This window comes from Triturus cristatus, chromosome 1_2, assembly GCF_964204655.1.
Source record: "Triturus cristatus chromosome 1_2, aTriCri1.1, whole genome shotgun sequence".
Taxonomy (NCBI): domain Eukaryota; kingdom Metazoa; phylum Chordata; class Amphibia; order Caudata; family Salamandridae; genus Triturus; species Triturus cristatus.
The window spans coordinates 1049863797-1049881947 of record NC_140580.1 but is presented as its reverse complement, the minus strand read 5'-3'; the positions used below and the strand labels follow the sequence as shown (position 1 = coordinate 1049881947).

Here is an 18151-nt window from a genome sequence, read left to right as displayed (position 1 = left end):
TTGACCCCAGATAATGTAAGGGGTTGGTGAGTGAGGGTTTGGATTTTCAATCTACCATCGGAGTAACAACTCTGAGCTGCCTAACAGTGTCAGGCACCCTTTTCAGCATGCCCTTACGCACCTGCAGGTGCTGAACAGTACATTGAGTGGTGGACAAGGTCTCAATCAGGAAGCAATTGTAGTCTCCCTAAACTATGTGAAGGTCTGCTTTGTGGAAAGTGGCAATGCTGTAGATGACCTCATGGTTAGAGGTGGTATTATTAGGAGAAGAGGGCTTGGCTGGATACAGATCCGGATCTATGTCCCCCATGGGATCGGCACTGTAGTTGTCCCACTGTCGTCTCCAGGTTCAGGATTGTATTGGGCCTCGTAAGGATCTATAGGGTATGAGGGACACCCCCCTAAGAAGATTGAGGAGCGAGGAGAACTCTCCGGGGAAGAAGGCGAAGGTGGGCTATCTGGTGGGGGGGTGGGGGGGGACAGCAGATAAGAGTAGCAAGGGGATAGATGGGTAATGGGCTTGCTCACCTGTTCTGTTAATTCTTCTTAGGAGGACGTAAGGGCTCCAATGCAAGATCCTCCCCAAAATTCAATTTCTCTTCCTGAGAGGTCTCCAGCACATTTGGAGGTGGCTTGGTGGAGATATTTCTGGTCTGCGGATCAGTGAAGAGTGTCTTCTGTTGAATGTCAAGTTGTTCCTGGAGCTCTAGATCCTCGGAGGTGCTCAGGGTGCCGGGTGACTTGACGTCGAGGGAGTCTTTTGGCTAGTCGGTGCGGAGTGATGTTTCGGAGCTGAAAGGTTCTTCAAAGCAGATAGAAGGTGCCGGCGTCAATGGAGTTGTCAGTGCCGAAGAAGCCTGTGGCTTCTGTGGCAGTTTTGGTGTTGGTGGATGGCTCAGTATTGGCTCAGAGGCCTTCTGTCAGTGGAGACCCACAAGAAGTGGTGGACCAGAAGCAGAAGTTGGGCCTTGGGGCTTCACGCCAGTCCCCTACTGGCGCGGTGCACAGCCTGTGCACGTTATTGGTGTGCTACTGGTAGGAGGGAGGATGTACTCCTACTCGAAGACTTGCCACCTTGATGTGCTTCCAGGACTTGCTGCTCTTCAAACTCCGTGTGAGCTCGATTCCGGGCTGGTCTCCCGAGGGGTCAGACTCTGGTTCCTCCTCAGTGTCCCGTTCCTTGACAATGCGAGTTTGCCGTCTTCCTTCTGGAGCTCCAATCTGCCCGAGCAAGTTGCTGATTGTGCGATTCCTTAAGGGTTTCTTTGGAAGGAATACAAGGCAAGCACAACAGGCGGCCTTGCCATGGTCCAGCAAAAGGCAGAGGTTGCAGACTTGGTGGTACTCGGTACAAGAATTCTTGGAATCACACGGAGGGCAATAAAGGAGTCCTTCTCTTACCGAGTCTTCATTATTGTATGAGGAAAAGCAGAAGACAAGGCACAAGGTCCTGAGAGCGGCATCAAGAAGAAAACTGGTTGCTAAGCCTGACAGAGGACACGACTGGAGAAGTAGATAGTTTGTACCAACAGGACACAATAGACCGGAGGAATCCAACAACAAACACCATGGCACGTCAACCTGGAGCTCGAACGATAACCTATCTGAGCCATACCTTGTGACTTGAAAGATTTCTTCAATGAAAAACAAGTTGTACACGTCTGATACCAACACTAAATGGCAAAAGTATGCGTAGCATGTGTATCTACAGCTGCACATGCCACAAACATGTAATTTTGATACTCAGTAGGTTGGACTCCAGGGATTCACAATCACCCTGCAGGATATAGCTAAGGATGAGAGAAAGGTAAAAGCAATCTTGGATTGGGCAGAGCCTACAAACGAGAGGTTCACAGCTTTCTGGGCTTTTTTTTTTTTAAACTTTCCACCAGCTGATATTTTTCTCTTGATTATTACTCCTGGTACTCATTTGTTAAAGAAAGGACTCAAGTTTGAATGGAACCTTACAGGTGACGCTGCATTCCAGAACCAAATATCTTGTTTGACTTCCATATCCATTTTACTCTATCATGATTTTATGAAACCATTGTTTTTGGAAGCAGATGTTTCAATAGAGGCCTTTGCAATGGTGCAGAAAAAAAGTCCTTTAGGATTTTAATTTTGTTACCCAACCACTGAAGATCTAAATTCTAACATTATCAAAAATGAACTACTGGATTGTAACGAGGAGGACCAGAAGGAACACCAGAAGGACCCCGGGGGCACCAGGCCGTCCCAGCCTGTGCTGACTCTACTGACAGCCATGGGGCGGAGCCTTGACGGCCCAAAAAGGCCGGGAGGGCGCGATACACCGAGGGACCGAGGAACAGAGCGTGGAACCGAGCGAGGAGCAGAGAGAGGAGCAGAGAGAGGAGCAGAGCGAGGAGCAGAGCGAGGAGAGGAGCAGAGCGAGGAGAGGAGCAGAGCGAGGAGCGGAGCGAGGCGCGGAGCGAGGAAGAGACGAAGGCGCGGAGAGAACGGGACACAGAGGCAGAACCGGAGAAGGAAAGGGACAGCCCCGCCGAGACCCGAAACAGCTCCGGGACGTGCCCCGAGGAAGGACCAGAGGACGAGGCAGCCGGGACCCCTTCACCGGGCCCCGGCTTCAGGCAAGTGTTTGGGAAAACCGGGCAAACGCTGGTGGGCTGGTGGCACGCCCAGTCGGCCTTCTCAGGCCTGTAGAAAACCACACACAGCCGGGGAGCAAAGGGGGTGCACGCTGGGGAACGGGCGGGCTGGAAATCACCTCCAACGGGACTAGCCTGATTAAAAGGACCCGGGGACGGTAGAAAGGCCCACGGTATCTGGAAAAAGGGGGTGGGTGTCTAAAGAAATCCCGGGCAACAAAGGGAAGGGGAACACTAGGAGAAAAGAGAAGGGTAGTAACCGCCTCGTTGTTCTTTCTTTTCCGAGGGGACGACCGGCAGGACCACGCCCGCGGAGAGAAGAAGTGCCAACGACGCCCCGGAGGCAAAGAAACCGGACACGTCAAGAGACACTATAAGAACCACCAGGAGCCTCTTCTTACCCCCTTTCCCTGCAAGCCTGATCACGTACCTGTGAGATTAATAAACAGCATATGCAATAGTCAAACGCCTCCTCTGATCTATGGGGGTGGGGCGTGACATGGATGTTACAACAGCCTTTGCTGAATGACACCATTATCTGCTTGGCACAAAACATATTTGAGCTGTACTCATAGATCGCTGCAATCCAGATACTTGCATGGCTGCATAACAATTACAATGCTTCATTTTATTCTCAGAGCTTCATTGTGTTGCCTTGTATTAGTCAAGTAGAAGAAACAGCAAAGCAGACACGTTCACAGCACTACCCATAAGGTGCATCGATGACAATTTTTTAGGAGACCATCCTGACTCCCTGCTTTCAACATCATCATAGGTGCTTTAGCTCATCCTCAGATCCAGAAATGAGGAAAACATCTCATGACTTGTCCAAGAAAACCCATATGGTGTTCTAAAATTGAAACTAGACTATGTTGTGCAACTGTCATTGAATATAGACAGAAAATGAAGTCAAGATAGCCGCGGATCCTGAACGGTGGGTCCATCATACAATGTTTTGAAAGCTACTGTTTCTAAGATCCATTCAGATCAAAAGCCAGATTGATGGCATAATCACTGATACAGGGGATCAACTGATTGAACACAAACGTTTTAAAAGCTTTCAATCAGATTGGCTGGAAAATGGTTTAAAAGCAATGTTTTTTAAGAATGTGTTAATTTCACGATTTTTTTTTTTATAGTTCTAAGAAGACTCAAAAGACAAGCAAAGTGTTGATTTCTAGAATGTTTCAAAGAACAGGAAGACATTATGTTACTGATTTTAGGTAGGAGTAATTCAATGCAAGTGGAGCTGTATGTGATTCTTTTTATGCTAACGAGGATATGGTCAGTGAAAACAAATGTATTTGGAAACTGATGGAAATGTTTATGGTTTCAAGTGAGTGTTCTTTTTCCATTTTTCAAATGTAATTGTGAGTTTGAGGGTCACTCGATTTTGGTATTAGTTAGCTTTGCCTTTAAGGACGGCTACACTGCATGTTGCTCAGGGCTTCAAGCTTAATGTATATTATATTATGGGTGGTTTGATCATCCAAGCTTTTTTTAATGTTGAGGATTACTCCTTTTTTAGCGAGAGATTACTTAAAACAAGCTTGGCAAAGTTTTGTATGCTGGACATTAAGCTACTAATTTTAAAATTTGCAAAAAGGATCAATATAAACAAGTCCTGATGTAATAGAGCTGTGAAGCTCATACAATGTCACCTTTTTTTTGTAGCACTTAGCTACGCAATACACTATCATGAATGGTATGTAAAACTTTATCTCTTCTTCTATCATGGCCTATTTCACCTAACCTTTGCTATCCTGTTTGGCATTAATTTAATTACTGTGAGGAAGAGAATTATTATTTGGATGGATAGAAGTCCATCACAAGTAATAAAATCACTAACCTATTAGGTTTCAGTAATTTAAACCTGTGCTCAACCCCTGGTAGCTACGGCACAGAGCAGACCGGCTTAACTAATGAAAATGTGTAAAGCATTTAAAAGTGTCACAATAATTAAAAAGTCGAAAGCACCACACAATAAAAATCCCACTCCAATTTATAAAAATAGATTTAAAAAATCATTAGCAAAAGCCAACAGGGGAAACCGAAGATATTAATCTTTGAAAGATTTAAGTGAAAACGTGACCAAAAGAGTAATGCTTTTGACTAGGACCTAGGCACAATTCAAGGCCTGCTTGCCCTTTTTGCGAACAATCCCGCAATGCACCTTACTCCTAAATCCATAATTGGGAAATCCTTCTTCTCTTTGTGCAGAGCCTGTGTGACCACCAAGAGGTGTAGCCAAGTTAATGAACAACCCCATCCTCTCTGGTCACTTAAAACCAGTTCTCGGGATAGCTTGCCTCCCACTGTGTTAGGTGCCAGCCTGAATAGGGGAACAAAGGCAAAATTGTCCTGGTCAGGTATCTTGTCAAAAATCGTGCATTGATGAAATGAAGTCTTGCCTCACCCTCGCAGTTTTACACCCAGTAACTATGAATAAATGGTCACTACAGAACCTACAAGTGTAACATCTTCACGAAAAAGGCTGGTATAATTCATGATAAAGTCTTTTGTGTTCATACTCCCAAAACCATCGGAAGGAAATATGCATATATAATGGACATTGAGTGTGCTGGATAAATCACCGTGAGAGGAAGAAGTTAAAACGTGAGCATGGGGTAGGAGGACGTCTTTTAAGGATCCGTTTGAAACTCCAAGCCTGGATAAAGGAGCTTTGTGAGATCAGTTAGGAGCATTTTAAGAACAAGAGAGTAAAAGAGCAGGTATGGAACGGAGAATGGTTCGGGGGAGGTTGCAGAGTGAAACTATGAGTTCAGAGGGCTTTGGGTATTGAATACACAATAGTGCTTTAAGGGAAAAGACAGGCACAGGGTCAATATTTATGTTTCGTATACTAGGTGGTGGAGTCTTTACGAAGCACCGCAGCTGAATCGGCAGGTTTTACATCGAGGATGGAGTGGGGGAGGTCATTGCGGGCAGTAAACATTTCATTAGGTCGTAACACGATTTAGGCACTGAGGGAAAGTGGTGTAAGGAGTTTTCATTTACCATTTGGTTATGAAGGGGCTCAGTTATGTTTATTACACTGATCGCATTGACATTTGAACTCATCAGAGCAAGTATTTTTGTATGAATATTGTTGTATTGGAGTATGGAAGACTAATGGAGGGTGTATTTTATTTTAATCTGAACAGCTTCCCCTGACGAAGGGCTAAATATGGGCCCGAAATGTATTGAGATACGTTTTTAGCTCCTTAACATGAATTGCAATACCCACGTGATGTAGTAAGAGGCCTGGATGGGCACAACTGCCTCATTTGAAAAAATTGGGACTTTGATCAGCCCAATCGTGAATAACAAAACCAAAAGAAAAATAGTATTGACGAATCTGGAGTACAAGGAATAAATTAAGTTTGGAAGAAAACAAGTTTGTAAGCATTTCTTTGTGGCTGTGCGATCGGAAACGCAGTACCAAGTTGCTGTGAAGGTTTTTGAGTTTTGCACACGTGTTGCGAGGCATGGATCCGGTCTGCACGTAAGCAGGAATAAACATTTTAGTAAATTGATAAAATTGACAAAATTGGTGTGCATCTGCTACCCTTTTGTGCATTGATCTTGTCAAAAATAACTTATAAAGTGTAAGCAAATGCAACATACAAACAAACAAACATAGTATCCTTTCCAAAATAGCCTTTTAGTGATGCCTTTCAATGCTTATGTATAGAAACGTCAACATGGAGAACCTTGTGAGAGTTAACAGCATGTGAAGCTGTGGAGCTTAGGATAACTAAGACCACTGTGCTTCTAGGTACTGCTGAAAGGGATGCATGTGTAACTTTGCGTGCAACACCATGTAATGCAGAACTCCACCATGCCTAACAAACACATTACTGTACTGACCATTACATGATGATCCGGCTGAAAAAGAGATAGCAGATTTCAGAAATCATTGACCCTGCCCAGGCTTGGGTAAGCCTTCACCACCGTTGAGTCTAAGGTAGCCCAAGGAAGAGCTGTACCTGAAAGGGCTGAAGGTAAGATTTGACTATATTTAATATGAAGCCCAGTTGGTGAAGAAGGTCTATGGTTGTTTGCATGTGTGCCAGACATTGCTCCTGCGTAGCGCTCTTGATCAGCCAGTGGTCAAGGTAAGGTAACACGTGGCTGCCAACCCACCTGAGGTGAGCAGCTACCACGCCTAGACTTTTGGAGAATTCTCTGGGAGTGGTTGCGACCCTGAAGGGCAGCACCCTGAACTTCCATTGTCCACTCACCACAAAAATCTTTGATGGGTGGGGTAGATGGGAATATGGAAGTAGGGGTCCTTGAAGTCGAGGGCAGTCATGAAGCCACCTTGTCGCAACAAAGGGATGACATCAAGAGTGACCATGTGTAAATGCTGTGACAGGATGTACCTGTTGAGGGGCCAGCGGTTGATTATAGGACTGAGGAAGCCATAATTTCTGGGAATGAGAAAGTGCAGAGTACACCCCTCTGCCATGATATGGTTGCGGCACCCCTCCAGTATTATGTCTAGAACACACCGATCAGAGTTAATGACTTCTCATAGGGGCAAGAACCTCTAGTCTGCCCCAGACAGGTCTTGGATGGTTGGGTGGGAGGTGGCGGGGGAAATGGAGGACAGTGTCGCTGTTTTGGAGCAGTACCTCCTTTGGGACCTACCCCTTTGCCACGATCTGTGCCAGTGCTCCCTTTATACCCTCCCCGGTAGAAACCCTGCGAAGGAGTCAACTGCTGTGGTTTGGTGTGGGAAGTGGAAATCTCTGGGGTTGCAACTGCTTTGACTGCACCACGGTACTGGTGCATGCCCTATACCCTGCGAGTTAGCTCTCTTTCTGGCTGTGTAAACCACAAGTGAATCAGGGGGTAATTGACCTGTGATGTAGGGGGAATAAACTTCTTATCGACTTGGCCGAAAGGAATCTGGCTGTAATGGATTCCTTGAAGATGTCCTGGCAGGTTTTAGCATGTCTTTCAACATGGATAGGTATTGGGGCGACCTCTAAGTGAAGGATAGGGTTTCCAGAGGGTTATCATCCTCAGGTTGAACGTGCAGCTCAACCTTATAAAAATCTGCTCCCCTGTGTAGTACCTCATGGTATGAGGTTGTGGTGTCAGGGGTAGATTGTTTGGCAGGGTACAAATTTGGGTCAGTGCCTGGTTGGGCAGGGGGGAATCTACCTGGCAGTAATCCAGAGGGTCAGGAGCCAGGGGATCATTTGGAGATTCATATGGGTCGTATGGCAATCTTAGGCTGTCCTACCCCTTGAATGAGAAGATCCCTGTTGGGAAAGTGTGTGGATATCCACAGGTCATAAAGGGGAGGTGCTAATAGGAGGGGCACAAGAATGAAGGAGGTGGCCGAGGGGGGAAAGAAGGTGGAGGGCAAGGAATCATAAGTATTCATTGAGAGCTGCCTCTGTCGTGACGTCATGGTATGTTAGGTTTTGCTTCCAACGGGGAAGGTTGTGGGCCTCCTTGAAAGCAAGTCTCCTCTTGTGAGGGATGGAGTCCTTGAGTGACTGGACAGGCTTAGCCATAATCCGTCCCATGCCTGGTTGTATGTGAATATTCTGCTGCATGGCATCGAGGCATTCCTGAAGGGATTGCAGGATGGGCCGGTCGCTTTCCTCTGATGATGGCGTGCATGCAGCCAAAGAAGGTTGGTGCCTAGAATGCAGCGAGGTGGATTTCGGCTCTGAAGATTTCAACTCTGAGTGCAGTTTAGAAGGCGTCTTCGGATCCAGCGCTGAAGCAGCAGTCAACATCTATGGGCGAGGCTTTGATGAAGGGCTTTGGCACAGAGGTATAAAGGGCATTGGATCCAGTTTAGTAGTTCGGTACCAACCATGGCCATGAGGCAGTGGCGGACCAGAACCATCAGATGAGGCGCGGGAGCTTGAGGCTGGGGCCTCTAAAGAAAAGAGATATCGGTACTCACTGCGGTTCTCGGTAACGGGCGCGGACCTGGCAGGGTCCCTTCCGTTTCAACATCTGATTCAGAGTTGGTATCCTCCAATGAGGACGTGTCTACAAATTTGCTGCCAGAAGTACTTGGCTGCTGCAGAGATTCTCCCGCCCATTCACCGAAGAGGTCTTGAGTGTCCAACTCTCCTCAGCGCTGTGCCACTGAAGCCGAGGCAATGCATCTTACCCATCGGATCCGAAGTGTCTTTTTGATGCGGAACACAAGACATGCCATGCAGGATTCTTCTCGGTGATAGAGATAGGCACAAGTTACAGACTTTGTGCAAATCCGTTTGTGGAGACTTGGCACGGCAAGTTGGACAGAACCGAAAAGGAGTCCGTTCTATCATGTGAACATTCTGTGCTGCAGGAGTGATGGGGAGTCATGAGAAGCTGGGCCCCAAAGTGGATATTTAGTTGACCGCATAGGGAGAGGGAGTCATAGCAACACCCAACAGTGGAGATAGTTTGGACCAACGAAGAACAGTGCCAAACTAACTAATGCATGGCATCAAACTGGAGTTCCCGTAGACACGTCAGAACCGGACAGCGGAGAACAACAATCTGACCATGGAGCCAATGCCCATTTTCTACAATAGGTGGAGTCACTATACCTCGTGAGTCGAAAAGACTTCTTCGAACAAAAACAAGTTGAACGAGTCTGAGCCCAACACTGGATGGCAGCAGTATGTGCAGCATGTGTATCTAAAGCTACACATGCAACAAACATAGGACTTTCCTAACTAGAACTTATCCTTTACCTTATCCTTAACCTTTGTTTTTTTACATTCACTTTAAATGCTTTTTATTTTTTTAATAAAAATGTGCTTCAAATCGTAGTGTTGAGTGTATTTCAGCAGAGTGTTGTATTGTATATTGGAGGATAGGATTGTACAGTCGAGTGTCAAAAGTGTAGTGCTGCAGAGTAGAATCGGAAGGAGTAGAGTGCAGTGGCGTAGTGTGCAGTAAAGTGTTCTACAACAGAGTGGCATGGTGTGTCATATAATGGAGTAGAGTATCAGAGTGTAGTGGTGTGTTGTACAGTGGAGTGGCGTGTCAAACAGTACAGCTCAGTGTCGTACAGTGGAGTGTTGTCGAATGCAGTGTCATGGAGTTTAGTTGACTGCAGTGTCAAGGACTTTTGTCGACTTCAGTGTCGTGGAGTATTGAGTAGTGTTGTACAGTGGCGTACAGAGTAGTAGTGTTGTACAATGTAGAGGCATAGAGAAAAGTACAGTGGAGTAAAGTGTACAGTAAAGTGGTGGAAAGTCTCATACATTGGAGTGTCGTAGAGTGGCGTATCGTTAAATGGACTGTCATATGGTGGAGGAGAGTGTCAGAGTGGATGGGCATCGAGCGGAGTAATGCGTCTTAGAGTGGCATAGAGTGTAGTAGAGTACCGTACAGTAGAGTTGCATAGAGTTCCGTAGGGTATCGTACACTGGAGCGGCGTAGAGTGGATTGTTGTAGGGGAGTGTGGAGTGAGGTTAAGTGTCATGGAGTGGAGTAGAAAGGAGTGGAGTGGAGTAAAGTAGTGTGTAGTAAAGTTTAATTGAGTGAATGTGAGTGTTGGAGTAGAGTGGTGTAGTATAAAGTCGAGTAAAGTGTCATAAGTTGAAGTGGCAGTAGAGTTTTGAAAAGTATCTTAGAGTGGAGTACAGAATTGTACGGTGGAGCGTACGGAGATTAAATGTAATAGAGTTTTGTAGAGAGGCGTTAGAGAGAAGGAATGTGTCTTGAAGCAGCGTAGTGTAGAACAGTGCAAATAGTTGGTTAAAGGATTGTATAGTGGAGTGGATTAGAGTGGAGTGGATTAGAAAGGAGATGAGTAGGATAAAGTGGAGTAAAGTGTAATAGATTGGAGTGTTCCACCGTAGAGTAGAGTGGAATAGAGTCGCGTGCCCTGGCGTATCATGCAGTGGAGCAAGGTGTTTGAGTGGAGTGCTATGGTGTACACTGGAGTAGACTGGTGTTTCGTAGAGTTTTTTAAAGTGTTGCAGAGTGGAGCACGGAGGATTGCCACAAAGTGGATTACAGTGTTTTACAGTGGAGTGTCATGGAGTAGAGATTAGTGAGGTATAGCCTGGTAGAGTGGAGTGGCATAGAGTCTCGTAGAGTGTAATAGAGTACCGTGGAGTAGGGTAGACTGGAGTAGTAGAGTAGTGTGTCATGGTACAGTGCAGTAAAGTGGGGAGGAGTGGTAACGTGGGAGTCGCACAGAGTGTTTTCAGGTTAAGTAGAGGGTCATACAGTGGCACAGAGTAAAATAGAGTGACGCAAACATGGATTCAGTCAAATGCTATAGAATGGAGTACAATGTGGAAGAGTGAACGGGGATAGGGTGTCACTGAGTGGAGTACAGTGTCAGAGCAGAGTACAGTGGAGCGGAGTTGGGTAGAATGAAGTAGTGTTGAGTGTAGTGGCGTGGAGTGGAGTGGCATAGAGTGAAATAGCACAGAGTGGAGTATAGTGGAGTAGCATAGTGTATTGTAGAGTGGAGTGGTAAAAAGTGGCGTACAGTGGAGTAATGTGTCAGAGTTCAGTGGAATAGAGGGAGTTGCATTGCGTGTCTTAATGTGGAGTAGTGTGTCATACACTTGCACAGAGTAGAGTAGTACAGTGGAGTGTAGGGGCATAGAGTGTAGTACAGTGTCAAAGTGTTGTAGAGTGGAATTGTATAGAGTAGACCGGAGCAGTGTGGAGTGTCGTACAATGGGGTTAAGTATCGCACAGTGGATTCAAGTGGAGCGGCATAGCATACAGGAGAGTAAAGTGGCATACAGAGGAGTAAAGTGGCATACAGAGGAGTAAAGTGCAATACAGTGGAGCGGCGTGTCATACACTACAGTGCAGTGGAGCACAGTGTACTGCGTAGCGCAGACTCGAGTAAAGTGTTATAGAGTGTATTGGTATGCCGTCTAGTAGAGTGTGGAAAACTGTTGTGGTGTGGGTGGGCATAGAGTGGAGTACAGTACTGAAGAGTAGAGAGAGTATGGTAAAGTGGAGTGGCGTAGAGTTAAGTGGGACACAGTGTGGTTGAGTGGCATACAGAGGTGGAATAGAGTGGAGTAGTGTGTTATAGAAAACAGTGGAGTAAATTGTGGTGGAGTGGCATAGAGGGAGTGAAGTACGGTGTAGAACAGTGGAAAAGAGTGGACTACAGTGTTGTACAGTGCAGTAGCATAGAATGGAGTAGAGTTTGGTAGATTGGAGGAACGTAGAGTGGAGTAGACTCGAGTGGCATAGGCAAGAGTGGTGTAGAGTGCAGTGTTGTGTATAGTGTTTGTGAAATATAGTATGGTACAGCACATTTTTAATTTTGTAACATTTAAAAAAAAGATTTACGTTCTGTACTGCTTCCTAGGAAGTATTGGGATACTCTGATCATTTTTTTAAATATATAGAAACTAATTTTCCCTACGTATAATCAATTATTTATACGTTTTTACATTTTAACTTTATTTATTATTAAAATCAGAAGTACTGCGGTACTTAAACATTTTTTTTAAATATGTTACAAAATTTAAAATACACTGTGCCACACTATTTCACAAATATAGTGTACTACAGTACATTTTCAATTATTAACATTTTATTGTTTACAAAAAAAGTCTACGGAGTGGCGCGGTAATACCTACAAATTACAGCACTATTTTTCTTTTTAAAAGTTCATTTTTTTTTTACAGAACATGGTACTTACTAAGTACTAGCATGGTACTCCGTAAACTTTGCAAAAAATATATAAAAATATAAATACATTTCCGTACCTATTACCACTTTAATAAAGTGGTAATACGTAGGGCAAAAATATAAAACCGAATACTTACCTATATTTAAGGCCCTAACCCAGAACATAAGCAAAGTGTACTTAAAATAACAAGGGCGTTGCATTCTCTGGACATCAAACAATGCTTAAAGTTCTATATGAAAAGAACGGAGTCATTCCATAAATCCTCTCAGCTAATGATCTCTGATCTCTTTCTTGGCACCGAGGAAAGGACAGGCCTTGAGAAGGGACAGCATTGCCAGTTGGGTCACCTCCACGATTTCCTTCGGTCATGAAAAAGCTGGTCGTCCACTTTTTGCAAAAGCACAAGATCACTCTACCAGGAAAGTGGAGACTATCTCAGCCCTCTTTGCGGGAGCATTTCTCCCAGACATTTGCACGGCAGCAACATGCACAAATGCTCACACATTCACAAAGCATTACTGTCTTGTTGGTTGGAAAAAGGCAGATATCGCTGTTAGACAAGCTACACTCCGGCACCTCTTTGCTTAAGGCAGGCGGCTTTTAGCCTGCTAGGATCTTTATAAAATGTGTGTAAATGTGTATGTTTATTATTCTCTTCTTGGTCTTCTGATGCTACAAGTTTACGACATGGTGGGATGGTTTGCCTTCCGCCACCATTTTCTTTTCTCTTATTGTGCTTTTACTGCTTACAAGTTGGATTCAAGCATGTGAATCTATAAAAGATTCAACACTGGAGAAAAAACAAGTTACTTACCTGTACACTGTGGTTCTCCAGTATTGATATCTTTTATAGATTTACATGCAACCCTCCCGCCTCCCCGATTAGGCTCACCAATTACCTTAGAGTTTGCATACCTTTACATTGGTGCTCGAAATCTGAGGTATGGTGGCTCTGTGGGGAAAGGGAACTCCGAGGTCTCAGCTGTGATTGGCTGAAGTTTGGATGTTCTAAAATGAGGCTGAAAAGTTACTTAAGTGAGTTTTCTGTTCTATGGAGGTTTATGGTAATGTTGTATTACTGCTATTTCTTATGTTACCGTGGGACTCCCACCATGACGATGGGGAAGATTCAAGCACGGGAATCTATAAAAGATTCAATACTGGAGAAATACATATATACAACGCCTAACTATGCCAGATTTTGTGGGTGAGTCACGCTCACAGAAGAAACCTGAGTCAAGGAAGAAAGACAGTCGTAATTCCAATTTTTCTACCGATAAAGACATGCATTCACAAATGAAGTTTAAAGCCATTAATACAAATGCATTTAAAAAAATTGTGGTTTCCTTTTGAATCACGTATGTGCAAATCATACATTTTGCAGTAGCAATGCTGTACCTTGCATATTTTGTATAAGGAATCTTGACCATCTCCTCCTGTATCTTTGAAGTAATCATGAGCTGGGAACGTTCGATTGATATCTCTTGTAATTGCACTGTCTTGAGGGGACTCCTGTGTGAAGAAAATATATTGCATTTTCATGTTACATCAGACAAACAATGTAGAAATAAAGACATACTTAGCATTTTGAATAACAAAAGTCATTATACTTGGTTTATGCTCTAGGTCAATGTATTTTGTGTGTGCAGCTCTTTGTCTCTACTAGGTTTAATTTGCTAGTTGACAAAATTCATGCAGATTCATCAACCAGAACCAAAATTATCAGTAAATGAAACTTTTAGTGCTCCCACCTCACTTGTGGATCTGCTCAAAATATGACAATCAACAGAAATTGAAGTGTCTACCAAATGTTATGCAGAATCATCAAGCAGTGGCAAATCCATTATCAAACTCCCTTTTTAACCACCTCCTTGAAATTTGCTCCTCCCCACAATAGACGTGCATGACACTGAAAAACACTAACAGTAGACTAAGGACCCTATTACAATGTTGATTGGAGTTGCTTTCAACCGACAGCGTCTCGGTGTGGGAACCGACCAACCGTAGGTCGGCGGCTCCAAACACCGGATTATAATGCAACCACACATGGTGAGGCCTCAAACTCCCATTTCTCTATGGGAGCTTGTGTGGCGGGCGGAAACCGCCAGCAGCACAACCTCCCATAGAGAAATGGGAGCTTGTGTAGATCCCTGCATGGTGTGGCAGGCAACTCACAGTGCCTGCCCCACGGTGCAGGGATTTACAGGAGGGGCACCATAGGTGCCTCCCCCAGGCCAACCACTGCTATGGGCCTCCAAAGTCGCTTTCCAATATCCTATCCATGTCAGAAAGCCAAACATTTAAAGGCTGTCGGAAACCGACTTCATAACCTTAATGTCGGAAACGCTGTCCGTAATGGATTATGATAGGTATCCAACTGGACTGTCCGAACACAGTCAGATTGACCAGTTGGTTTACACTCCGACCACCAACATTGCAATTCGGCAGTCAGACTGAAAACCTATGGAGACGGTCGGTAAGCCTCCAAAGAGGGGTCGGAGGCTGACCGACATCGTAATGAGGCCCTAAATATGCAAAATCTCTACCACAATTTGTGTAGATCCATCAAGCGGTGCGAAAGTAAAGTAAATGAAAACATTTTGATACCCCCTCTCTTTTCTTTTATTCCTCCCTATTGGATCTGATTGAAATCTTGTATTCTAGTACTGGATGTAACTTGGCAATTGCCTGCCACCACTGATGAAGATTTATCACACAGCACTAACATAATGAGCAAATGCCTGCATTGTATCCCTGAGGCGGAAGCCGGGGAAGCTCTGTTATTTTAATCACTGTCTTTTTAATCCTTTGCATTGAATCCTACCTGCTGCTACGATCCTCTGCTCGCCACACGGGTCCCCAAGCGCTTCGCCTCCCTCTTACCGACGTAGTCGAGTTGGGGCTGCTGTTGGGTGGGGGTCGCCACATTGGAAGAGGAGTGGGTCAGCAGTCTAGTGCTAGCCCCTCCCGCCAATTTACAAGCATAAATGGCCACACCCCTTCGGAAGCGCAGCGGACGAGCGCAGCGGGCGCGTCGACTGCGCGCCGAAGGTGCGCCTAAGGTAAGCCCGTCTGCGCCCGTCCGCGCCAGAACGGGCCACGGGCCCAGCCCTCCTGCACCCCCGATCCCATCACCCGTCACATACTCTGCACGTGATTTGCGGCAACTCAGGACTAGTACTCCTGACCATTGTCTCCACTCAATAACACCCGAACAGAGTCCACGCATATGCAGACATTGCTCATACAGACTCACTCCCCATGCTACCTTCAAACCTCGCACAACTAAAATGGCCCTGCTCAACTGCAGATCCCTTCCAAAACACAAGACCGAGATTAACCTTCTCATATTGGACAATGACATCGAGGTACTGTTCCTCACGGAAACCTGGACTGACCCAGACATAGTCCAAGCTCTACCTCCGGGATACCTTATCAAACATCACGATAGACCATCAGGGCCAGGAGGCGGCATATCAATCATCACCAAAGCACCCATCTCATGCCAGATCTTGGACAGCCCAATCTTTGATTGTGAAAACATCCTCTTCTCCATTCACCTCTCCCCAGAGAAAACCTTGTCAGGACTGCTGGTCTACCGTCACCCGGGTCCTCTGGGACAATTCCCCAACTCCCTAACGGACACAGTTACCTCACTAGCATGTCTCTCCTCCAACTTCACCGTGCTCGGAGATCTTAATATGCATTTCGATGATCCAGGGAACAAAGCAGCGGTAGATCTTAAAGAAGATCTAGCCGCACTCAACCTTTCCCTGAAAAATCATCACTCCACCCACAACAAGGGCCATCTCCTGGACCCAATCTTCTCAAATATCCTGGAACTCTCCATAACGACTCCCCTACCCATTCCCTGGTCTGACCACCACCTGATTCGTCTAGACTATCCGTTTATCACCAAAACCACACACAGCCCCCCGCCTCAGGCCCCCTCGCGCCCGTGGCACAAACTAGACATGGCTGTCTGGAGCAACCTGCTGACAGCTTCCACTCCTATGCTGGACCCGGACCCCTCTCTGGCGGACACCCAAATTCGTTCTTGGATAGAAACATCCCTAGACACAATCCTCCCACACAAATACCTACCTAGCAAAAGGGGATCTTTCAAATCACCCTGGTTCACGCCAGAACTACGCGAGCTACGAAAACAATGCAAAAAACAAGAACGCCTCTGGAGGAAAGACTGGGCCCCCAGCAGCAGAGAAAAATATAAATCAACCATGAAACAGTACAAAACCTGTATTAAAAACACACAAGCCGCTTACTTCGAAAACAAAATCCTTGCAGCTGCCAACTCCTCTAAAGAGACCTACCGCATTGTACGGTCACTCATGAAAATCCCCAAACCTCAGCCCATCGCAGACCCCACCGGCGCGAGATGCACCAAACTCGCAGAGTTCTTCTCCTCCAAAATTCTAAAAATCCTAAAAACCTTTCCCCCTCACCCTCCCCTGGCCAGATTCACTAACCCAGTCAACCGTCCCAGACGTCCCCTGCCTGGATGCCCTCTCTCCTATCTCTATTGAGAGGATGACGGCCACCCTGACCCAAGTGAAGAGCGGGTCACCAGCAGACCCAGCGCCGATGAGCAAATTGAAACTAGTCGCCCACATTATATCCCCTGTCCTCACTAAGTTGATCAACGCCTTCCTCTCCCAAGGGATAGTTCCTACCAACTGGAAAAATGCGATGGTACGCGCCCTCCTCAAAAAACCCCATTTGGACCCTACGGATCCCTCCAACTTTAGACCAATCTCCCTTCTCCCAGGCTTCAGCAAAATGGCAGAAAAAATAGTGAATGAACAACTTTCCACCTTCCTAGAAACCCACAACCTCCTCCGACAATCCCAGACAGGGTTTAGGCCTGGACAAGGGACTGACACCGCCCTCCTGGCCGTGACAGAAGAGACGAGATCCATCTTGGACGCAGGGGGATCAGTGGCAGTGATCCTCCTGGACCTGAGCGCCGCCTTTGACACGGTGGACCACACCATCCTCCTCTACCGTTTGCACAATAGCGGTATCACTGGGACCGCTCTAGCTTGGTTAAAATCGTTCCTAGAGCACAGGACCTTCCAAGTGACCGAAACCCACGGTTGCTCCAACGCCCTTCCCCTTCAGTGTGGGGTCCCACAGGGATCCTCCCTGAGCCCCACCCTTTTTAATATATACATGGCCCCTCTTGACGACATAGTCTCACCATTTGGCATAAAAGTGGTCATGTATGCTGACGACACCCAACTAGTCGTCTCCATCAACCAAACTGACCAGTCCATGGAGAATCTGATCTGCTTGCAGAGCGTTTCCAAATGGATGGTAGACTCCCGCCTTAAACTCAATGGTGAGAAGTCTGAGATTATGCTCCTAGGCAACCGCGACAAACTCCTCAAGTCGCTCGCTTGGCCGCCCAGCATGGGCGCTCCCCCTACTCCAAAAAACGAAATCAAGAGCCTAGGCATATGGCTTGACCAAGATCTCAGCTTTAGAACCCAAGCGAGAAAGACAGCCGGTACATGCTTTGGTCTCTTACGATCAGCCCGGAAGCTCCTCCAGCTGATTCCCCCCCAGTCCAGGAAAATTCTCATCCAAGGCCTTATCATATCCAGACTTGATTACGGGAACGTCTTATACCTGGGCGCCCTAGCAATTGTGATCAATAAACTCCAGCACGTGCAGAATGCGGCAGCAAGACTCCTCACGGGGACGAAATACAGATGTTCTGCCAAACCTTCTCTAAAGGCTCTGCACTGGCTCCCCATTCAGGAGCGCATCACCTTTAAAACCCTGTGTATCTCTCCTAAAATCCTCCAGGGTAAAGGCCCCCCTATTCTCAAACCCCTTATCAAACCCCACACCT

At 46.1% G+C, this 18151-nt stretch overlaps 1 protein-coding gene across 2 annotated transcripts in view; it reads right to left on the bottom strand.

Moving 5' to 3' along the window:
• The window catches only part of RABGAP1 (RAB GTPase activating protein 1), a 1076978-nt gene that overhangs the window by 511937 nt on the left and 546890 nt on the right, over window positions 1–18151 (bottom strand). For both annotated transcript variants that reach the window (XM_085612417.1, XM_085612408.1), the window contains exon 15: window positions 13675–13788. In XM_085612417.1, coding sequence (XP_085468543.1) covers window positions 13675–13788 — 114 coding nt within the window. The remainder of the gene's footprint in view (window positions 1–13674; window positions 13789–18151) is intronic.